The 18,524-nt window shown below is 52.4% G+C and overlaps 1 protein-coding gene across 7 annotated transcripts; it reads right to left on the bottom strand.

Moving 5' to 3' along the window:
• Positions 1–304: 304 nt before the first annotated feature.
• On the bottom strand, positions 305–18,498 carry SH2B1 (SH2B adaptor protein 1). Of its 7 annotated transcripts, none has more exons than XM_089895950.1 (12): positions 18,074–18,498; positions 13,622–13,780; positions 8,539–11,722; positions 5,373–6,400; positions 5,014–5,115; positions 4,691–4,782; positions 4,403–4,578; positions 2,560–2,763; positions 2,138–2,349; positions 1,778–2,005; positions 1,270–1,369; positions 979–1,090 (listed from the first exon to the last, which is right to left on the bottom strand). In XM_089895950.1, coding segments are annotated over exons 4-12 (2,055 nt in total). In that variant the 5' UTR covers positions 6,312–6,400; positions 8,539–11,722; positions 13,622–13,780; positions 18,074–18,498; the 3' UTR covers positions 979–1,088. The 7 variants fall into 7 exon arrangements, with proteins under 7 accessions (XP_022444105.1, XP_022444111.1, XP_089752076.1 ...); XM_089895951.1 differs by having other exon boundaries at positions 18,130–18,498; XM_089895952.1 differs by lacking the exons at positions 8,539–11,722; positions 13,622–13,780; positions 18,074–18,498 and adding an exon at positions 8,354–8,454.
• Between the last annotated feature and the right edge of the window lie 26 nt (positions 18,499–18,524).

The raw sequence follows: 18,524 nt of genomic DNA, 5'->3' as shown, positions 1-18,524 counted from the left end.
AAGAATTCAGAGCAGGAAGGCTCCTTGGAGGTCATCAATCCTGCCGTTCACTGTCCTGTCCCATTAAGAGAACCTGGCTGGAGACCCCGAGAAGCACCGTTTGGCTCTGCACTTACCGCTCAAGAAACAGGACGGCCCCCCGAGGAGTGATGGGCCGAAAGCACAGGTCTGGAGAGCAACAGGGACTCAACCTGACCCAGCCCTCCAGTCTCTCAGCTCTGGTGCTCGCAACACTGGGTGGGCTGCCTTCCTGACCCACCTGTCCCAGTCCCCACTGCAAAAACTGGCCACAGCCATCACGATGGAACTGAGATAAACCCTTTTATTTATTTATGCTTCTCCATTTTGTTTAAAACAACAAGAACAACCACCTTAATATAACTGACAGCCCTTCCCCCTCACCCTTCCTTGGGCTGAGGAGTGGTTAATGGGGAAATGGCCCCCAGGGATGGGGCTGACCATAAGAGCCCCCTGGGGAGGTAATGGAGCCTGAATCCCCTGCCCAGGGGACGGGGCACCTGTAGTGTATGAACTGGGGAGTTAGCAGGGCTCTTGAACCTTTTTGTACCAACATGTATGCCCTTAGCCGTCAAGGGTCACGAAGCATGTGGGGAGGGGATTCCCACTGCTCCTCTATGTCCCTGCCCAGCCCCAATCCCACGAACTGAGGGCTGGGGAGCAAGAAGAGTGGAGAAAGGGTGGGGTAGGGTATCTCACACGAAGGAGTACTGGTTATTTATGGCTCTGGGATGGCCCCCTTCTTCTCCATCGCCCCCTAGTGGTAACTGCTGGAGCTGCAGCATCAGGGTTACCCCGGGGGCCCCACCAGATCCAGCGCCTCCCTGGGCCTCCGTGCCTGGTGCTATGGCCTCTTCCATTTCAACCACGGGGACCAGCTCAACCACGGGGACCAGCTCTTCCTGGACCCCTCCACTCCCCGCTTTCTCTTTCTCTTGCCTCTCTTTGGCTGCTGCGGCTGTTGCTGCCGCCACTTCTGGCGCCCCCGACGCCTCTTCTGCCCCAGGATGTGGGGGATCTGTCCATGAAGGGGGTGCAGGGGGCTGGGGTGGGTCATGGGAGGTGCTCGGTTCTGGATAGGAATGGTAAGAAGACAGACTGATTGTGGAGGGAGGCAAGCTCTCGTAGCAGCCTCCCCTTCACTCATCCCCCCAGGAGCCATGTGCTGTCTCCCCCGTATCCCATCTCCTGAGCAACCCCCATCCATGGAAGATGGATCATGGGCGGCGGTGAGAGGAGGACCACACTTACACACAGTCACTCGCTCCGAAGGGCATGAGGGTGGAGGAGGCATCGGGGTAGCATCGATCTCCCTCGCACACCCCTGCATGGCTCCCGGCCTGCTCCCGGCCTGGGGGGGGGGGAGGGGCAACGTGGGGACAGATGGGACGTTGGGGTGGGGAAAAGGGAGAGATCAGACAGGGACATCAGACATCAAGGGAGGAGGGAGGGGGATCAGACCGAGCACCCCCAAGAAGGGCAGGCCCAAGGCAAGGTTGTGATGAAGGGCAAAGACAAGGCCAGGGAGGATGGATCCAGGAGACAGACAAACGATGGAACAGACGGTCCGATGGAATGGGAATGCGCCAACCCAGCTCTCCACTTCCTCCCGGCTCCAGCACGGAGCCCCCTGCCTTCCTACATCCCCGTGTACTCCTTTCCCCAAGAAACCCAGCACACAGGAAACTTCTCTACCCCTCTCTCCCTGACAAAGCCTCTCCTCCTCAAGCCCCCCGCCCCGTCTTTCTGGCACACACACCTCCTCACTTCTTGGGTGCACGGGCACCTCCTCCCCTGCAGACCTGCTCTGCTCACCCTGCTGTCGCTGGGAGGACACGACATAGCTGACAAGGACAACGTCACTGGAGCCTCCGGACTCCAGAGGGATGGGGTGCATCCGGAAATGCTCGAGCATATCAAAAATGGACTGGAACCACAGGTGCTGAACCCGGCACTGACCTTCCTCATTCAGCGAGAGACGCAGGTGCTGAGGGCAGGATGAGTGGGGTAAAGCAGGAGCCCGAACCCCGCCAGTCACAGAACCCTCCTCCCCTGATGGCAGCGCTCCCCACTCTACCCGCAGGCCCACTGCCTACAGCGGAGCCTTCTCCTCACTCACCTTGGCCTTGCCCTGGAAGTTGAAAGTGAGGACATATTCACCCCGTCTCGTTTCACTCTGACGTACCAGGAAAACGCCATGGGAGCCAGTACCTCCAGCCAGCACTAACTGGGCGGCCTTGAGTCGAGAGAGCATCCCGTGGAACCAAGGATACCCTGAGAGGGGCTGATCCCCCTCACCTCCCTCTGGCTCTCCCTGGAACAGTAACGACCCTTCAGGAAAGAGAGAGGGAAGGAAACTGAGGTGTCAGAGAAGCCTCCCTCATCCTGGGAAATGAAAAGCCTTGCTTTCCCCTCATATATCACTCCCTGTCTGTTCCCCCACCAGCCCCCCAGGTCAGATCCCTCAGGATCCCAAGACAAGAGTTTCAGGCAGGTGGTCAACCAGGCTTGGAGGCAGACACACACTCACACCTCTGGTACCTGTGGCTGTTTCCGGAGTGTCCAGGGGTGGGTAGGGGGCCGAGAGGGGATGAACTGTCCCTGCCGGGGGTCCCTCTTCAATGGGGATACGGGGGGGCAACTCTGGGGGAAGCAGTTCCATTGAGTCAAAATGGGAGGCGGCAATGGAGGCGGAACTGGGGGAGATGGACGCCGAGGGGCGGTCTGAGAGGCCCCCATATGCCCCTGGAAAAAAAAAAAAGAGGAGGGCAAAATTGAGAGCTCGAGAAGCTACTCTTTGGGAGGATTGGTCTGCTTGGGCCCACTTCCCCACCAGCCACGTTACCCTGGGTACACTGGTGGTCAGCTGGCTGAAATGCTGAATCTTTCTTCGGGCACTGAGCCCTGATTGTTATCAATGACTCCTAACTTATGCTTCACGCATTGCTGAAGGACTGCAGTTATTCCAACAAGGTCCTAGAACCCTAATGTGCCTACATCTCTTCTGAATCAACAGTTGAAATCACAGCTATAGTTGCAGAGGTGGGGATGGGGGTGGGTAGAATCCCTCAAATATTTTCACGTTAAAAAGGGGTCCTTTTTTTGCCTGCAGGACAAACCCCCCAACTCTGAGAGGCATCAAAGATTCTCCTTCTGTGACTCCTCCCAACCTAACCAACCTGGTCTTCAGATTAACGTGTGTTCTTGTGCCCTCCGCTTTAACCCGTCTAATTTTTCCAGCTCTCCGGGGCTCTCCCCATCTCAGGTCTCTGCTCTCCTAGCTTCTCCAAGCCACGTTCTTTTCTCACCTCGCCTGTGTAGAATTCCCCATCTATCCCACCTCCCATGATTCTCTTCCTCCTCTGAGCTCCCGAGGCTTCCTGCTGGTGCCGCTCAAAGGACACTAAGCACAGGGTCTCCATTTGGGAGTCCTGCTTTTTAGAGGGAGTGATGTCTTGCCAACTCCGCTAGACTGTGAGCCCACGGGGCAGCTCTGAGCTCCTTATCCTGCCCCAGAGCCTAACAGAGGGTCGAGGATGTACTGGGGCGCTCCTCAATGTCTGCTGAGCGGCAGGCGTGAGCCTACAGGCACGTCGTACATAATCAGTGCTCCAAGGATGGGAATATGCGGAGTGCAGACTGCCATGGTTCAGGCAAAAAGCTGGCATAGCCGCTGTCTTTGTCAGTGACTCTCAGATGCCCTCAGAAATGCCATTTCTCCTCTCTGCTCTTAGCTGCCTGAGAAACGAGGAGATTGGAATGGACGACCTGTAAGGTCCGTTCTGGCTCTTAAGAGTCTTTAATTCATTTGTTTACTCATTGCATACAGCCTGGGTGCTAGGCACAGTGAAACTGAAGCTCGGAATGGAGGATCAGAAAAAAAGGGTGTAGTGGAGTCTAGAAAGGTGAGCTGGGGCCAGGTAGACACATCTTTGTGTGTTTATGGATGTGAGTAGCATACACGTGTGTTTAAAAGTAGGGAGTCAAAAGAAAATCTAGTACTGTCAACACGTGCACAGAGATGCAGAGTAGGAACAAAACAAAGATTATGTACAAAGCGTTCTGGAAGCTCTGGAGAAGAGAACCATTACCTCTAGTGAGAGTGGTGGCCGGCACAAGGCTTACAGAAAAGGGGACAAGGCCGGGCATAGAAGGCTGGAGAGGAGCTGGCCTGGGGCTCGTGTGGGGCTGGTGATGGTGATGGTTCTAAACTGTAACCTGTGGTCAGGCACGTTCGGGGACAAAAGTCAGACATTTGGTCGTGGCAGCTGAGGAGCAGGCATGGGGTGCACAGCAGAGCCTGGAGAGAGGGCCTGGGCCTGATGGCCAGGGTTCTTGCGTGGCGGGTCCCGAGGTTCACAGCTCTCTAAGGCTCCACCCTTACCCTGCGAAAGGCGGTCGCTGCTCTCGCTGGGCCCCAGCAGCAGCCCCTGGCTGGGCAGACTCTCCGAGTGATTCAGGCACGGCAGCTCCAGGCTGTCTGTGTTCTCCCTTGTCAGGAATGAGGTCCCAGGGGCCAGGGGGAGGGTCATGGGGCGGGGACTGGTAGCAGGGCAGGGTCTGCAGAGACAGGGAAAATGGTGCTGGGAGGAAAGTCACCAGGGGAGAGGCAAAAGGCTGCTCACCACCCTCACCCCCTGGTCCCCTCAGTGACAGAAGACGGGCTCCTCACCCTGGGCTCAGGCATTCTTGGATGTCAGACACCCAGGCCTTCACGTGTAGAGCATCAGCTGTCTCCAGGATATACTCCGAGGGGCCTTCCACCTATGGGGACAAGAGGAGGCCCACAGGCCACTTCCAGGTCTCGAGGCCTTAATTCACCCCCAACAGGAACAAGCACATCCTCCCTCTCACCCCTCGTCCCAGAAAAGCTGCCGCCCCAGGGACACACGGTCAAGGTACCTGGCATATGTGCCCCTCCTTGCATCAGTATCCCTTGCTTCATTCAATGTGCTAAGAGTGCTCCAAGTGGACAGGGGAGCCCAGGGCTCCTACCTTAACCACAAACGTGTTCTCCCGGTCAGGCATCTCCAGGGCTGTGGTTGTCCGCACGTCGGTGATCGCAGAGCAGGGAATGCTAAGTCGAGGCCGAGATGCCTAAGTCGGGAGAGAGAACAAGATCCAGACTTTTGGTGTGCAGAGACCAGCTTTCCTTTCCCTCGAGATTCATCTTTCCCTCCACACCCCAAGGGAGTTAGACAAATAACACTACTTTCTCTGTCCTGCCCACACTAGGAACCCAGAGTCAGGAGCTAGCTTTAAAAATCCAAGTAAGCAAAGGTAGGCATGTGGGCCACGTCCCCAGCGCTCAATCCCTCACTCCCGGTCACCCACCCTCCTCCTCTGGCCCTCACCTTGGGTGGTACAAAGAACTCCAGACGGCTTCCTCCTCCTCCTTCTCCTTCACTTCGAAGCAGCAAGCGACACTTCTGCCACTGAGGTTGCCCTCCTCCCCCTGAGGTAGGCCCCGCTGCCCCTCCTCCCCGGCCCACTCCAGCTGGGTCAGGGGCTGCCTCTTCAGCCCCCATGAAACTCAGCAGCTCTTCCCTCTGCACCACGCCTCCTCCATCCTTCAAGGTCCCCCCTCCCCGACTGAGTCTCAGCCTCTCAAAACGGTGAGTCCATCTGTCCCCAGGGGATGTTCCATCGCTAACCAGTCCCCTACCAATGGTCCCAGCCCCGCCAGAGGAGTTGGAATTGCTGTTTCCACCTAATACTGGGGGGCCCGATGAGGTCTCTAGGGGCCCCGCTGGGGAGGGAGGGTCACCAGTTCCCCGCCACTGCAGGATGCCGCGGACTGAACCACGGACGGAGCGACCCACTGAGCGGAGGGAGAAGCGTTTCTTTAGCTTCGGCTTCGAGGAGGTTGTTGAAGAGGAAGAGACTGAGGAAGGGAGGGGGCCGGCCAGGTCCTCAGATGATCGAGAAGGGCCCAGCACAGCCAGGGGCCCGCCCACCCTGCAGCTCTCAAGGGACAGGTCCTGTGGCGGGATCTCCACACCAGGACTCAGAGGAGCCAGGATGGGTGGCGAGAGGGAGCCGGAGGCCCGGGCCACCTCGGCTTCGAAGTGCTGCAGGAAGAGCTCAGCAAAACGGCGGGAGAAGGCAGCCTCGGCCCCAGGCCCTGCGTATTGGGGGTGGGAGGCCAGGTAGAGGCGAAAACGGCGGGCAAAATCCAGGGCAGCCGCCCGGGCGTGGGACTCGCAGAACTCCCGCCAACTCGGGGGAGGGGGTGGGGGCAAGGGGGGAGGGGAGGGCGAGGTCCCATCCTCCGGGGAAGGGGCACCATTCATGATGGCCCCCAGGAGGTGGAGAGGGGGAGCCTGTGGGGAGGGGCAGCAAAGAGGGAAGCAGCCAGAAGACACAGGGTGAGCGGCAGCAGCTGCAGAAGGAAGAGGCACATACATCGAGTCACTGCTGAGGTGGGACCGGGGCCAGAGCCCCACCCCGAGCCAGACTCCCTCCTCTGGTCTAGACTCCTCAAGAGAGCAACGGGGCTGAACACCACGCTGCCACCCTTCCCTTCCCCAGATCCTCGTGCCCCACCACTCCCAGGTCTAGCCTGCACCCACTCTGCTGCCTCCCCAGTCCACTCTCCCTGGCTTCAGCTCCAGGTGTGGTGGACGGCTGTGCAGCACCTTCCTCTAAAAGGGACTGGTCCACGTCACCTCCCTTCTCTAAAACCATCCTTCATTATTTATTACGTGCCTCCCATGTGCCGTTCTTACCTTTCCCTGCGAGAGGTTTTAACAACCTCTGTAATAGATGAGGAACCCGAAGCTCAGAAAAAGTTTCAGAACTCCAAGTCTACTGTTTATCCCACCGCACAGTCCTGACTGCACCAGCCTCAGTCACCGCCCCTCACTGCCCCAGCTCTCAGGGGAGCTAGGCCTGCAGAGCTTAGAGACCCTGCCTCATGCATCCCCGAGGTCCATCTCTGAGGAGGGAGGCTGCTCATTAAGGAGGATGGATGGATGACCGATTCAAACAACTGTCTTGCAAGCCGACCCCAGGGCCCAGCACCCAAGCACTGTTGTCAAGGAGGCTTGGAATGCCCAGAGCCCACTTCTTTGGTGCCCCTCCAGGCGGGGGCCCAGAGGTGAGGACAGACTGTGGGTTGGGTCCGGGCAAGTCTCTGCTGGCCCCAAAGTAAATAAAATATAACAGGAAGCTGGGGCCTTGGATTTTTCACCTCCCTCTTCTCTCACAGGGGAGCGTGCCCTAAAGGCTGGTTAGCCTTATGGTTAAGGCCACAGGTTCTGGAGTTAGGCTTAGGATGAAATTCCATATCTGCCACCTATTAGCTGTGTGATCGTGAACAAATTACATGTCCTCTCCGAGCTTCAGTTTTCGTATCTATAAAACAGAGCTAATGATCCCTAACCCCTAAAATTGTTGGGAGAATTAAACAGAACATGTCCCTGCTTGACACAAAGTAAGCACACAATAAATGGCTTGCCGTTATTACTATCTTTATGGGTTCCAATTTTCTCAAAGAGAAATCAGCGAAAGGAAGAGCCTTCCCAACGTCTTACAACTAGCAAGTGGCAGAGCTGGGCATGGAATTTACAACCCATGGCTCTTCTGTTAGTGTTCCTCCCCCATATTATACTGGGAGATGACTGGCACCAAGAATGGGGTGAAAGCAGTTCAGGCAAATCTCCCCAAACCCCAGACTCCTGCTCAGACCCGCGGCCAGCGCCCCCTCCCCTTTCTCCTTGACCTAGACACTACACACTCAGATGGCTCCAACCATAGGGACAATTCCAAACCAACGAGAAGACGCCAGGAGATGAAAGAGTCATGGAGCACGGGGGAACCGAGCCAAGAGGTGCAGACACAGCAGAGAGACCAATCTCCAAGCAGAGGCCACCTCAGCTCACACCGGCCGACCCAACCCTCTGCACCACAGGCACACCCAGCCCCCTTCAGGCCCGCTGACCCTGCGGCTCCTGAGCTGGTGACTCAGTTTCTCTTCTGCCAAGTAGGACTCGGGCACCTTTTCCCAGTGCACCTGCCTCTCGGCTCAGTTCTGATATTTCCCGAAGGGCGGGTGGCGGAGCGTGCAGGCTCCGCTCCTGGCTCGGACCCTCCGGACCCGGTGGTCAACCCACTCCGACCCGACCCTCCTCCCTGGACACCCTCTACCCGCCCATTCCCCGGGGCCGCAGCCTCCAGGGAAGCAGCCCGCTCTGCTGCACTCTCCGTGGCCGGGCGCCCCTCCTGCCTCTAGCCCCCCACGCCCGCCCCCACCCAAGGCTCCTCGCAGGCGCCGGGGCCGGGTCGCGGAGAGGGAAGAGGGACTTGAAGAGGGGGGTTCCGGTTCCGGTCCCACCTGCATCTCGGTCCCCGCGGTTAGCTCCGGCGGCGGCGGCAGCTCCCGCTCCCTGCCCCACCCCCCGCCTCCGCGACTAGCTCCCAGCCCGCTTCTGCGCAGGCGCCGGGACCCCCTTTTTCCCGTCACCGAAGGAAGTGACCATAGAGAAGACCGAGGAGAAGGAAGGGCACGTTCACACTCACTTCCGCCATCCTCCCATTCCGTGCCACCCTGCCAGAGTTGAGAAGGTGGGAGTCTCGGAGTGCTCAGTGACTTCTCCAGTTGCGCCTAAAAGGGACCGCAGAAGCAGCCATAGGACGGGGTTGGGTCCCACCAGAGCGTCCTCCCAGAGGAAAGTCGGGACAGTAGGGAGCAGTCAACCATAGAGAAGGCGCCTTAGGGGAATAGAATCCCGAGGCCCTGATGAAGGCTAGAGGAGCCACCGGTACCGGAAACCAGCGAGTTGAGAAGGCTTTTTGAAGGGCCTGCTGTAGCCTAGAGCGCCCAGCCGGGCTGCAGAGGGGTTCGAGGACACCGCCCCCAAAGACCTGGGGGAGGGAAGATGCGGGTGACCTTGATGAGGCCCTGCGAGGAGGCGGAGCCTGAACTTACGACCTTGGCTTCTCTGAGGAAAGTACTGGAGGTTCTAGGAGGTTCCAGCTCTGAACTGGGAAATAAAGGTTGGGGGGTCAGGAATAATGAGGTCAGTTTGGGGCATGCCTGTGGGACGTCAGGAGGCAGGTGGACATACAGTCTGGAGCTGAGGAGAGACATCAAGGCCAGATAGAGAAATTGAGACTCATTAAGGTGTAGTAGAGGGCAGTCGAAATCATGAGCACGATGAGATCCTAATCAATCAGGTCTCTCATTGACCCAGCTCCAACCGGCCTAAGCAATAAGGGAGTCTTTTGGCTCAAGCCATTGAAAAGAATGGATCAAGCTTCTTCAGGAACAGCTGAATAAAAGGGCCAAAAGATATTGGGAACCTCTGGTTCACCTCTAGGCTGAGCTCTCCCCATGCCTCTCTTAGTGGCAAAATGGATTTCCATAGCTCCAAACTTAAGTCGCAGTAGCTTAGCAACTCTCGTAGGAGCATGTCTTTTTTTCTGAGATTTGCAGTAACATTTCCAGAACTGACTTTAGCTGATTGGCTTGGATCATGTGCTTATCCTGAAACCCAAAGGCCTCGTGACCCACGAGATTGGAGATGGATAAATGCCCTGACTCACACAAGGATGTTTGTTTGAGGTTGAGGCTACTGGATGGAGTTGGAAAAAATCATTGTGGAAGGGCAAGTTCTGGCCTAACCAGCCTTTGTCCCCATCTCTACCCCAGATCTAACCAAATTAACATCAGCTCCCAGATGGCCTTTGTTAAGGTCTTCATCACCATCTTTGTCAATTCCATCTTCCAGTTCAGAAAAAGATGTCAGTGGAAAGGCCTCTAGTTCCGTGATCACCCCCCACTCCTCCCTGATACTCTTACATACCCTTTCTCTGTAGTTGGCCCATCCTTGTCCAGGAGAGAGGAAAGGTGAGGAATACAGAAAGGTAAGGGGCTGGTGATGATGGGTTAGGTTTGGAAATGTGTCTAAGCTGTCCAATAAAACTTTCTGCAATGACTGAAATGTTCTGTATTAGTACTGCCTAGTTTGGTAGGCACTAGCCACATTTAGCTTTTAATCACTTGAAATGTGGCTAATGTGACTAAGGAACTGAAGTTTTCTTTTCTTTTTCTTTTTTTTTTTTTTTTGTGCCATGCTGCACGGCTTGCAGGATCTTAGCTCCCTGACCAGGGATTGAACCTGGGCCATGGCAGTGAAAGCGTCCAGTCCTAGCCACTGGACCGCCAGGGAATTCCCGGAACCGAAGTTTTCATTTTAATTAATTAAAATAGCCACATGTGCCTAATGACTACTGTATTGGTGTAAGAGGTGCCTGTAGGCAACTAGGTGGAGCTGTCGCGCAGAGATGGATCTACAGCCTCAGCTGCACAAGGTAGTGTGGTCGTGATCAGACATGAGTAGTGGTTAAAGCCATGGACACGAATGAGATCATCCCAGTAATATATGTAGAGAGAAGAGAGCCTGAAATCTAATTCTGGGGGGAAGGCCACATTTAAGAGGCAGGCCAAGAAAGAGAAGTAGAAAGTGCTGAGATGTTGTCTTGGGTAAGATTTTCCAGAAGCATACTCTGCGATGAGAATTTTTGTGCGAGTGATTTATTTAAAAAGTGCTACCAGGAGAAACTAGTAAAGGAGTGGGAGACGCAGGAGAGGCAACCAAGCAAACATGTGATCTCAGGAAGAGAGTTCAGCTTGATTCCTCCCTCAAGGGAGCCCTGGATGTAAGTTGTCCCTCAGATTTATCCAGAAACAAGGGAGCTGGGCCTTTCATATACCAACATCCCTCAGCTGTAGACTAGGGCTTCCCCTGGGAGATGTCAATTCTCAGGCACTTCGTCAAAGCAAAGACTCCAGTAGCCTGAGGACAGTACTCAAAAAAAAAAAAAATCCGGAAGGTCTAATTATTTGGAAGAAAAACCACACACCAAAGACCAGGGGGTGTGGGAATACAGTGTGTGTGTGTGTGTGTGTGTGTGTGTGTGTGGCGTGTGGGGGGATTGGGCAAACACTTCACACACAAATGACAGAAGAGGGATCCATGGTACTGGGCACTGTCATTGTCTCCTATAGAATACACTGACTTAGATTGCTTGGTCACTTTGTTGAGAGTTATCTTTAGGGAAGTGAAAAGGAAGCAGAAGCCAATGGTAGTGGACTGAGGAATGAATGGAAGGTGAACAAGTGGGAGGAGGAATGCTTAGAGCTGCCCTACAATTTGGCCAAAAAGGGAAGGAGAGAGATACGGAGGGCTGCAATTTTAGAGGGTGGAAAGGTTTGCTTGTTTGTTTCAATCCTGAGGGAAACCTGATTATCTCTGAAGTCCTAGGGGAAAGGAGCCAGTAGAAAGGATGGTAATTGAAGGAGTGAAGTTTGGGGAAGGTGGGAAGGATGGATCCAGGGCCCAGGTTAAGCCAAGGTATTAATATGAAAGGGAAAACACTTCTTCCTCCTTATGAACAGGGGATGTAATACTCAGGATTCTTTCAGTTACAAGTAATAGGAACACCCCCCCACACCCCGTTTAAGGTAGTTCAAACATGAAAAGAGGGGGAGTTTATTGGTTTACAGAATTTAAAAATCAGAGGTAGAATGATGTTAGGCATGGCTGGAGCCACAGGCTCAAACGATGTCCATCTGAACTTGCTCTCTGTCTCTTAGCTCTGCTTTCCTCTGGACTGTCTTCCTCCTCAGGCAGGTTTTCCCCTCATAGATAGCAAGATGGCCACCAGCATTCCAAGCTTACACTCTACCAGCTTCATAATCCTAGCAGAAGAAGATCATAGCTTTCCCAGTAATTCCAGCAAGTGCAATAGGGTTTTGTCTCATCAGCTCAGCTTAGGTCACCCAGTGCCTATATCTATCGTATAATACAGAATTTGTCTGGTCTTTGTCCCATGTTCCTGGCACAGAGCTTTTAAAATACTTGGAATTTCCTCAGTGACAGATGTGCCTGTTATTCGTGAGCCCCTTAGGTCACACCTGAGTTTCTGCTGACAAGCTGACTAATGGCAAGCCCCTACATAGCTTCAGGATGGGGTCACCAGAAACACCAACTTTGTGATTAGAGGGTTGGGATTTTGAGCCAGTTTGACCTCCAGGGAGGGGAGGGGACTTGGAGATTGAGTTCGGTCACATGACAGTGATTTAATCAATCATGCCTAAGTAATGAAACCCCTAATAAAGACTTTGGACACTGAAGCTCAGTGGGGCTTCCTGGTGGGTGAATACACTGACGTGTCGGGGGGGTGGGGGTGATGTGCCCCGATTCTATGTCTCTGTGGACCCTCCCAGACCTCTCCCTACGTAGCTCTTCATTTAGCTGTTCCTGACTTGTATCCTTTATTATAAAATGTAATCATAATTGTAATCGTAAGTATAGTGCCTTCCTGCATTCTGTGAGTTGTTCTAGTAAATTATCAAACCTGACGGGGGTCATGGGGAACTCCCAGATCCGTAGGCAGTTGACCAGAAGTAGAGGTGGCTGGGGGACCCCACTTGCAGGTGGCATCTGAAGTGGGTGCGGTCTCGTGAAGGAGTGAGCCCTTAACTTGCAGGGCCTGTGCTAACTCTGGGCAGTCAGTGCCAGAGCTGCGCTTCGTACACCAGGGAGGGTTGAAGCAGAACACTAACACTGAACAGACAGTTGTGACTATGAGGAATAGATTACGCTGACTGGCAAACACTGGATCCCGGACCTATCACCTGAGGTTGGGATGGGCCCAGCTCCAATCAATCTCCATGGACTGAGCATGGCAGAGGCTGGCTCTTCAAAGGAAAACTGGAGTCTCTGACTGAAGGGGAAGTGGTTGCTTGTGGGCTTCTTCTGGAGGTCATCTTGACCCTCCCCCACCCCAAGAGATGGAAATTTCTCTTATTTTGTCCTATTTTCTGGGATGTCAAATTCAACCTTGGTGCTTTGACCAGAACCTCCTACCCTCCAAGCAAATCATGCTTTGCTCAATCAGGACATTCTGACAGCTGAAGAACTCCACCTTTACTCAGGTTCTGCCTCTGCTGCTGCACGCACCATTTCCCCTAATTCTGCCAATCTTCCTCCCCCTGGTTTCAGGCTTCAAAGTGTAGCCTCCTCTAGGAAGCCATGCATGACTAACACACCTAGGTTGCCTCTCAAGTGCCTTTTACTTAGGAGTTTTTGTGTGACATTCACAAAGTGTTTCCAACTGGAATGTCTCCAGTCACATCTGAGTGACATGAGCGTGATAAGAGTTCTGCGTTTGGAAGGGCATCCAGGGCCGGTATGGGAGGGCTAGGACTGGATGCAGAGAGGAGACGGGTGCAGTGGTCCAGGAGAGGGCTGATGCTGACCTGGCCAAGGCAGTGCAGTGCGGTTAGTTCCAAAGAGAATGTCCAGAAAGATTTCTGAGGAGACACTGCCAGGCTGGCTGGTGGGGAAGAGTGAAGGATGCCCTTGAGCTTCCAATAAGTCTGTTGAGTGACACCAACAACAAGGCTCTGGGTCCTAGTCCCCAATTTGCCACTAAATTGTGGGTCACCCCAGAACCTATTTCAATTATAGCAGACCCCATCTCCTTTTAGAAGTTAGAGCTACAAAAAATCTTAGAGATCATCAGGTTTAACCTCTTCACTCATCCCCATTTTACAGATAATAAAGCAGAAGCCCCAAAAGTTATAGTGACTCACCTTTATTTTTTAAATGAATGTGAATACAAAATTTGCCTTCCATCGAAGACATCGAGAAACTTAAGCCCAAGACAATGCTTAACTGAATGCTCAACTGAAATTATTCAACAAATTCTTCTTTCAACAAATACTTCTTCACCTAAGCATTAGGCACTGTTCCTAGAGTGAAAAATAAGTTCTTACTGTCAGGAGCTGATGAGACAGAAAAAAAAAAAAAAAAAAAACCAAACCCCCAAAACAAGCAAACTACTGAGATAATTTTGGATATTTAGATGCTATGAAGAAAATCAAAGAGGACCATTGATAAGAGAGTGACAGAAGAGGTGACATCTGAGGTGGGAAGATGAGAAGGAACAAGCTGTGGGGAAATCTCCAGGGAAGAGCATTCCAGGGAGAGGGAAGAACATTTGCAAAGACCCTGAGGTAGAAGCAATGGTGGATGTTTGCGGAACAGAAGGATGGCCAGTGTGGCTGGGAGAGAGTGAGAGGAAAATAGTACTGAGATGGGGGTCAAAGGGGTGGGCAGAGGCCAGATCATGCATCTTGTGGGCCACAGGGAGGACTCTGGATTTTTTTTTTTAATAGTAGGTTTATTGAGATATAATTCACCTGCCATACAGTTCAGCCATTTTAAAGCAGGAGTTTGGATTTTATTCTAAGTGTAATAAGGAGTCACTGAGGGAGGATTCATTTCTGAATCACATTTAAAGACTGATCTGGCTGCTGTGTGGAGGATGGATTTGACAGGTATTGAGAATAAGGACAGAAGCTGGGAAACCCACTGGAGAGGTCATGAGGTAACCTAGGGGAGAGGTGATCCCGGTTTGAACCACAGTATTGACAGTGGAGATAGAAGTGGCCACACTGAGCCTTATTTTGGAGAGAGAACAAGTGGGACTGGGTAATGGATAGATGTCAGATGAGGGGAAAGGAGAAAGGTGGTGCCATTTATTCAGATGTGTAGGGAGAGTGTGGGAGAATACAGAGAATCCGGTTTTGGATATGTTAGGTTCATAGCATCACAGTGGTAGCACCCTTCGGTTTGGAAGGCTCATTAATATAGTTCAAATGTAAACATGCACAGAGGCCTACTGTGGCCAGGCACAGAGTATACAGAGATAAAGGAAGCCCAGTCCTTGCCCTACTCAAGTCACTCAGTCTCAGACAAGTGAAACCAAGAAATATGTCTCAGGGTACCAAGTGCTGTAAGGCAGACTTATCTGTTCGGGTGTATTTGGCTGCAAGTAAGAGACAACTCTGACACAGTCTGGCTTAAACAATAAAGACATTTGTCATCTCACACCATGAGGAGTCCAGACTTCTAAGATCCTCTTCGCTTTGCCCTCTTCTGGATTTTGGCTTCATCATGGACTGGGAGCACGATGGGCACAGTAGTTCCAGGCTTCCCATCCAGACCCAACAACTTCCAGAATCTGAAGGATGTCCATCTCGCCAGTGTCTCCTTCTTAAAAGTGAGGGATCCTCTCCTAGAAGCCCTCCCCAAGGTAGATATCCTCTTACCAATCACTAGCCCCAAAGGAATCACACACGTAACCCTAAACAAACCCCCTGGCAAGGAGAATAAGACCAGCAGAAGTGGGCTAGCTCTGTCAGGATTTATTCCTGGAACTGGGGAAAGGGCCACCTGAACAAAATCAGGGTCCTGACTGCAGGAAGATGGAAAAAATAGTTGTTAAGTGGGAGCTCAAAGTGTCTGTCATAGAGCAGAATGAACGCACTGCTGGGGAGACTAAGAAGGTCGTTTGATTTCAAGAGCATCTTTTTTAAAGAGTTCAAGATTCTGCACAAAAAACTTCTTTAACTGTAATCACATAAAAGAAATGTTTGCGAGAAAAATCTCTCCTTCTCCAAGCAAATTACAGCCTCCTAAAATCAGAATTGTTTTCGACTTTGTCCCCACTCCCACCTTGTACACTTGCTATTTTTTTTTTTATAGGGGCCAAACTTCTTTCATTTAACACTGCTCACAGGCATTTTCACAGGTGGCTGGCTCTTGTCTCTGCAACCCTGAGCCCAACATTTCATCTAGTGGCTATGCCAAAATTTATGCTACTGTATCCACGTACTGGGTATTTGTATTCATTCTGCTCTTTCACTGTGATATTGGTCATAAGCATGGCTGGACATCTGGAGAAATTCCCTGCTATCAGTCTTGTTCTTACAACAAAGTTAGAAAAATACATCCCTCAGCCTCCTCTGATACAAGAACACTGAAATATGATGATCTAAACTTCTCCAATCAGACACATCCACGTGAGCCTTTGAATTTGCCTGGCTTTGGGGGTGGAGAGGAGAGAAGGTCACTTTCTTTCTTTATTCTTTTTTTTTTTTTTTTTTTGCGGTACGCGGGCCTCTCACTGTTGTGGCCTCTCCCGCTGCGGAGCACAGGCTCCGGATGTGCAGGCTCAGCGGCCATGGCTCACGGGCCCAGACGCTCCGCGGCATAGTGGGATCTTCCCGGACCGGGGCACGAACCCGTGTCCCCTGCATCAGCAGGCAGACTCTCAACCACTGCGTCACCAGGGAAGCCCAGAGAGAAGGTCACTTTCTTGATGCAAAAGTGGCTTCAGTGCCATAAGCAGTCACTGTTACAGATAAGTCTAAGTTCTGGCATTTAGTGTTTGGTGGCAGTGGCAGTAGCAGCGGTTTTCTTATCAGATCAGTTCTATGGCTTAGGAGCCATTTCTGCAGCCTGCCCCACAAGTCTATAAGCTGCCTACCACTTTTTTTTGTTATTTATTGATTTGTTTATTTGGCTGCATCGGCCCTTAGTTGCAGCATGAGGGATCTTTTGTTGTGGCAAGTGGGCTCTTCATTGCGGCACACAGGCTTCTCTCTAGTTGTGGTGCGTGGGCTCAGTAGTTGTGGCACGTGGGCTTAGTTGCCCCGTAGCATGTGTGATATTAGTTCCCTCACAAGGGATCAAACCTGCGTCCCCTGCACTGGAAGGCAGATTCTTAACCACTGGACCACCAGGGAAGTCCCAAGCTGCCTACCACTTTTAAACAAATCCCTTTCTTCTCAAACCAGCCCCTGTAAATTCTGTTATCTGTAAATCAGGACTCCTGATTATTACAGAGGATGCTACACTCAATAGCTCTACAAGAAATTCTCTCCCTTTGGACTCTTCTCCGGGCACTGTGTTTTGCAAATTTCAATCATTCATGTTCACCTCTCCCCAAATTTCCCATATATTCATACCACCCATTTTATCTACCAAGTATAGTTTTTCAAATTGATTCATTTTTTCAACTCAATATTTGCAATGCCAGTCTTTCTGTCAAACTAATACACATTAAAATAAATACAGCACCACTAAAATAGTAAGCATCAGTTCAAGTACCAACCCCCAAAATCTCACATCCTGGTGGCAGACAACAGTGTCTTAGGAAATTCCCAGGAGCGACTGAGGTACAGGCTGGGGACAAAGAGAACCCTTTTATACTGTACCAACCCTTCGTAAGCAGAGTTGATGGGTTTGGAGGGCCAGGAGGACAGAATTCTTAGCAAGTTTCTCATTGTAAAATGACAGTTAAATTATAGTACAGTGCAGTGGCTAAGTGCACACTCTTTTGGAGGTTAGCCGTGTTGGGCTCCTTGATCACCCTATGTTCAGTTTTCTCATTGCTAAAATGAGGTACATAATGGCTCCTATTACACACGATAACACTGGGAGCATTGAATGTGAACCAATATGAAGCATTTCCACAACGTCTGTTCCGTAAAAGTCTCTAATTCTGAGTTTCCCAAACTCCTCTGAGTTTAACAAGGGTGTTTGTGTGTGTTAAAAATAAATATAGTTTCCTTGCCTATGCCCAGACACTACTGAATCATCATCTCCAAGGGAGGAATGAAGGAATCTATTTGAAACAGACACCGTCAACTGAGTCGTAGGCTCTGACGAGTTTCGGAAACATTAATCAAGGTTAAGCAGCTGCTATTATCATCCCAGGGTGATGAGATGATGGATGTGAAAGTTAAAGGTCATCCCTGCACTCACTCATTCAGTCAACAGACATTTATCGAGTACTCACTGAGTGCTCCGCCCTGTGGTAGGAGCCAGGGACACAGCGGGAACAGGAAAGACTCAGGCTGCCCTTAAAGGCACTAGAAGTTTGTCTCTCACCTGGTCATCTATAAAATTGGGTGGGTGGAAAGACGATCGTGGGAATTACTCTCTGGGCTGCTGAGGGTCCACAAGGGTGGACGGCAAACTTTGTCGCCTCAGGCTGTGAGCCAGGAGCGAGGGTATTTGAGGGTCAAAGACGGTGGGACCTGGAGGCTTCTGGAGCCCTTTTCTGTCTCTTGCCCAGCTCACTTCCTCTCAGAGCCAGATGTCAGCATCTCCTTATGAAGTAGATACTACTATTCCCATTTTACAGATAAGAAAACAAAGGCTTAGCGGAGAGATGGGTCATACTAGAGCCCCACCTCCGAAAGATTCCCAAGACGGTCTTCCTCAGCCAGGCCGCAGGGCCTGGTCCTACCTCCAGCTGCGACACACGGCCGCCAGATCTGTCGCCAAACCCGCGCAGTGGGTCGCACTCCACGGGGTTCGGGGCCAGGACGCTCCGGAGTCATCCACGCCGGGACAACCTCTTCTGCCTCAATGAGTACGGGACCGTGCCTCCAGACCTGGCCTAGCCCTCCCACGCTAAGTGCCAGCACAGCTCGCCGCCCTGGGAACTACAACGCCCATGAGCCTCCGGGGCGCAGGTGCGCTGTGGGACGCTCCACATCGCCCCCCGGTGCCACCAGAGAGAACTGCGTGGGCCCTGAGCCCGCGAGGCCAGAGGGCGCCTTGGAAACCTTCTCTACCCTCACCCCGCCGAGAGCCATCAGCACCTTCCTGGACGCCTTACGTCCCGCGCCCGGAAGTTGA

The sequence above is a fragment of the Delphinapterus leucas genome, chromosome 15 (genome assembly GCF_059928025.1).
Source record: "Delphinapterus leucas isolate spDelLeu-1000000601 "Yukka" chromosome 15, BTC_Dleu_Yukka2, whole genome shotgun sequence".
Lineage (NCBI taxonomy): Eukaryota > Metazoa > Chordata > Mammalia > Artiodactyla > Monodontidae > Delphinapterus > Delphinapterus leucas.
The sequence above is the reverse complement of the archived record's forward strand: the minus strand, read 5'-3'. Positions and strand labels throughout refer to the sequence as shown.

Coding starts and splice junctions, on each gene's coding strand:
- SH2B1 (XM_022588397.2), bottom strand. CDS start 6,425: ATGTATGTGCCTCTTCCTTCTGCAGCTGCTGCCGCTCACCCTGTGTCT. Junction 4,579..4,690: donor CAAGAATGCCTGAGCCCAGG/GTGAGGAGCCCG, acceptor CTGTCTCTGCAG/ACCCTGCCCTGCTACCAGTC. Junction 2,006..2,137: donor ACTTCCAGGGCAAGGCCAAG/GTGAGTGAGGAG, acceptor TCCTGCCCTCAG/CACCTGCGTCTCTCGCTGAA.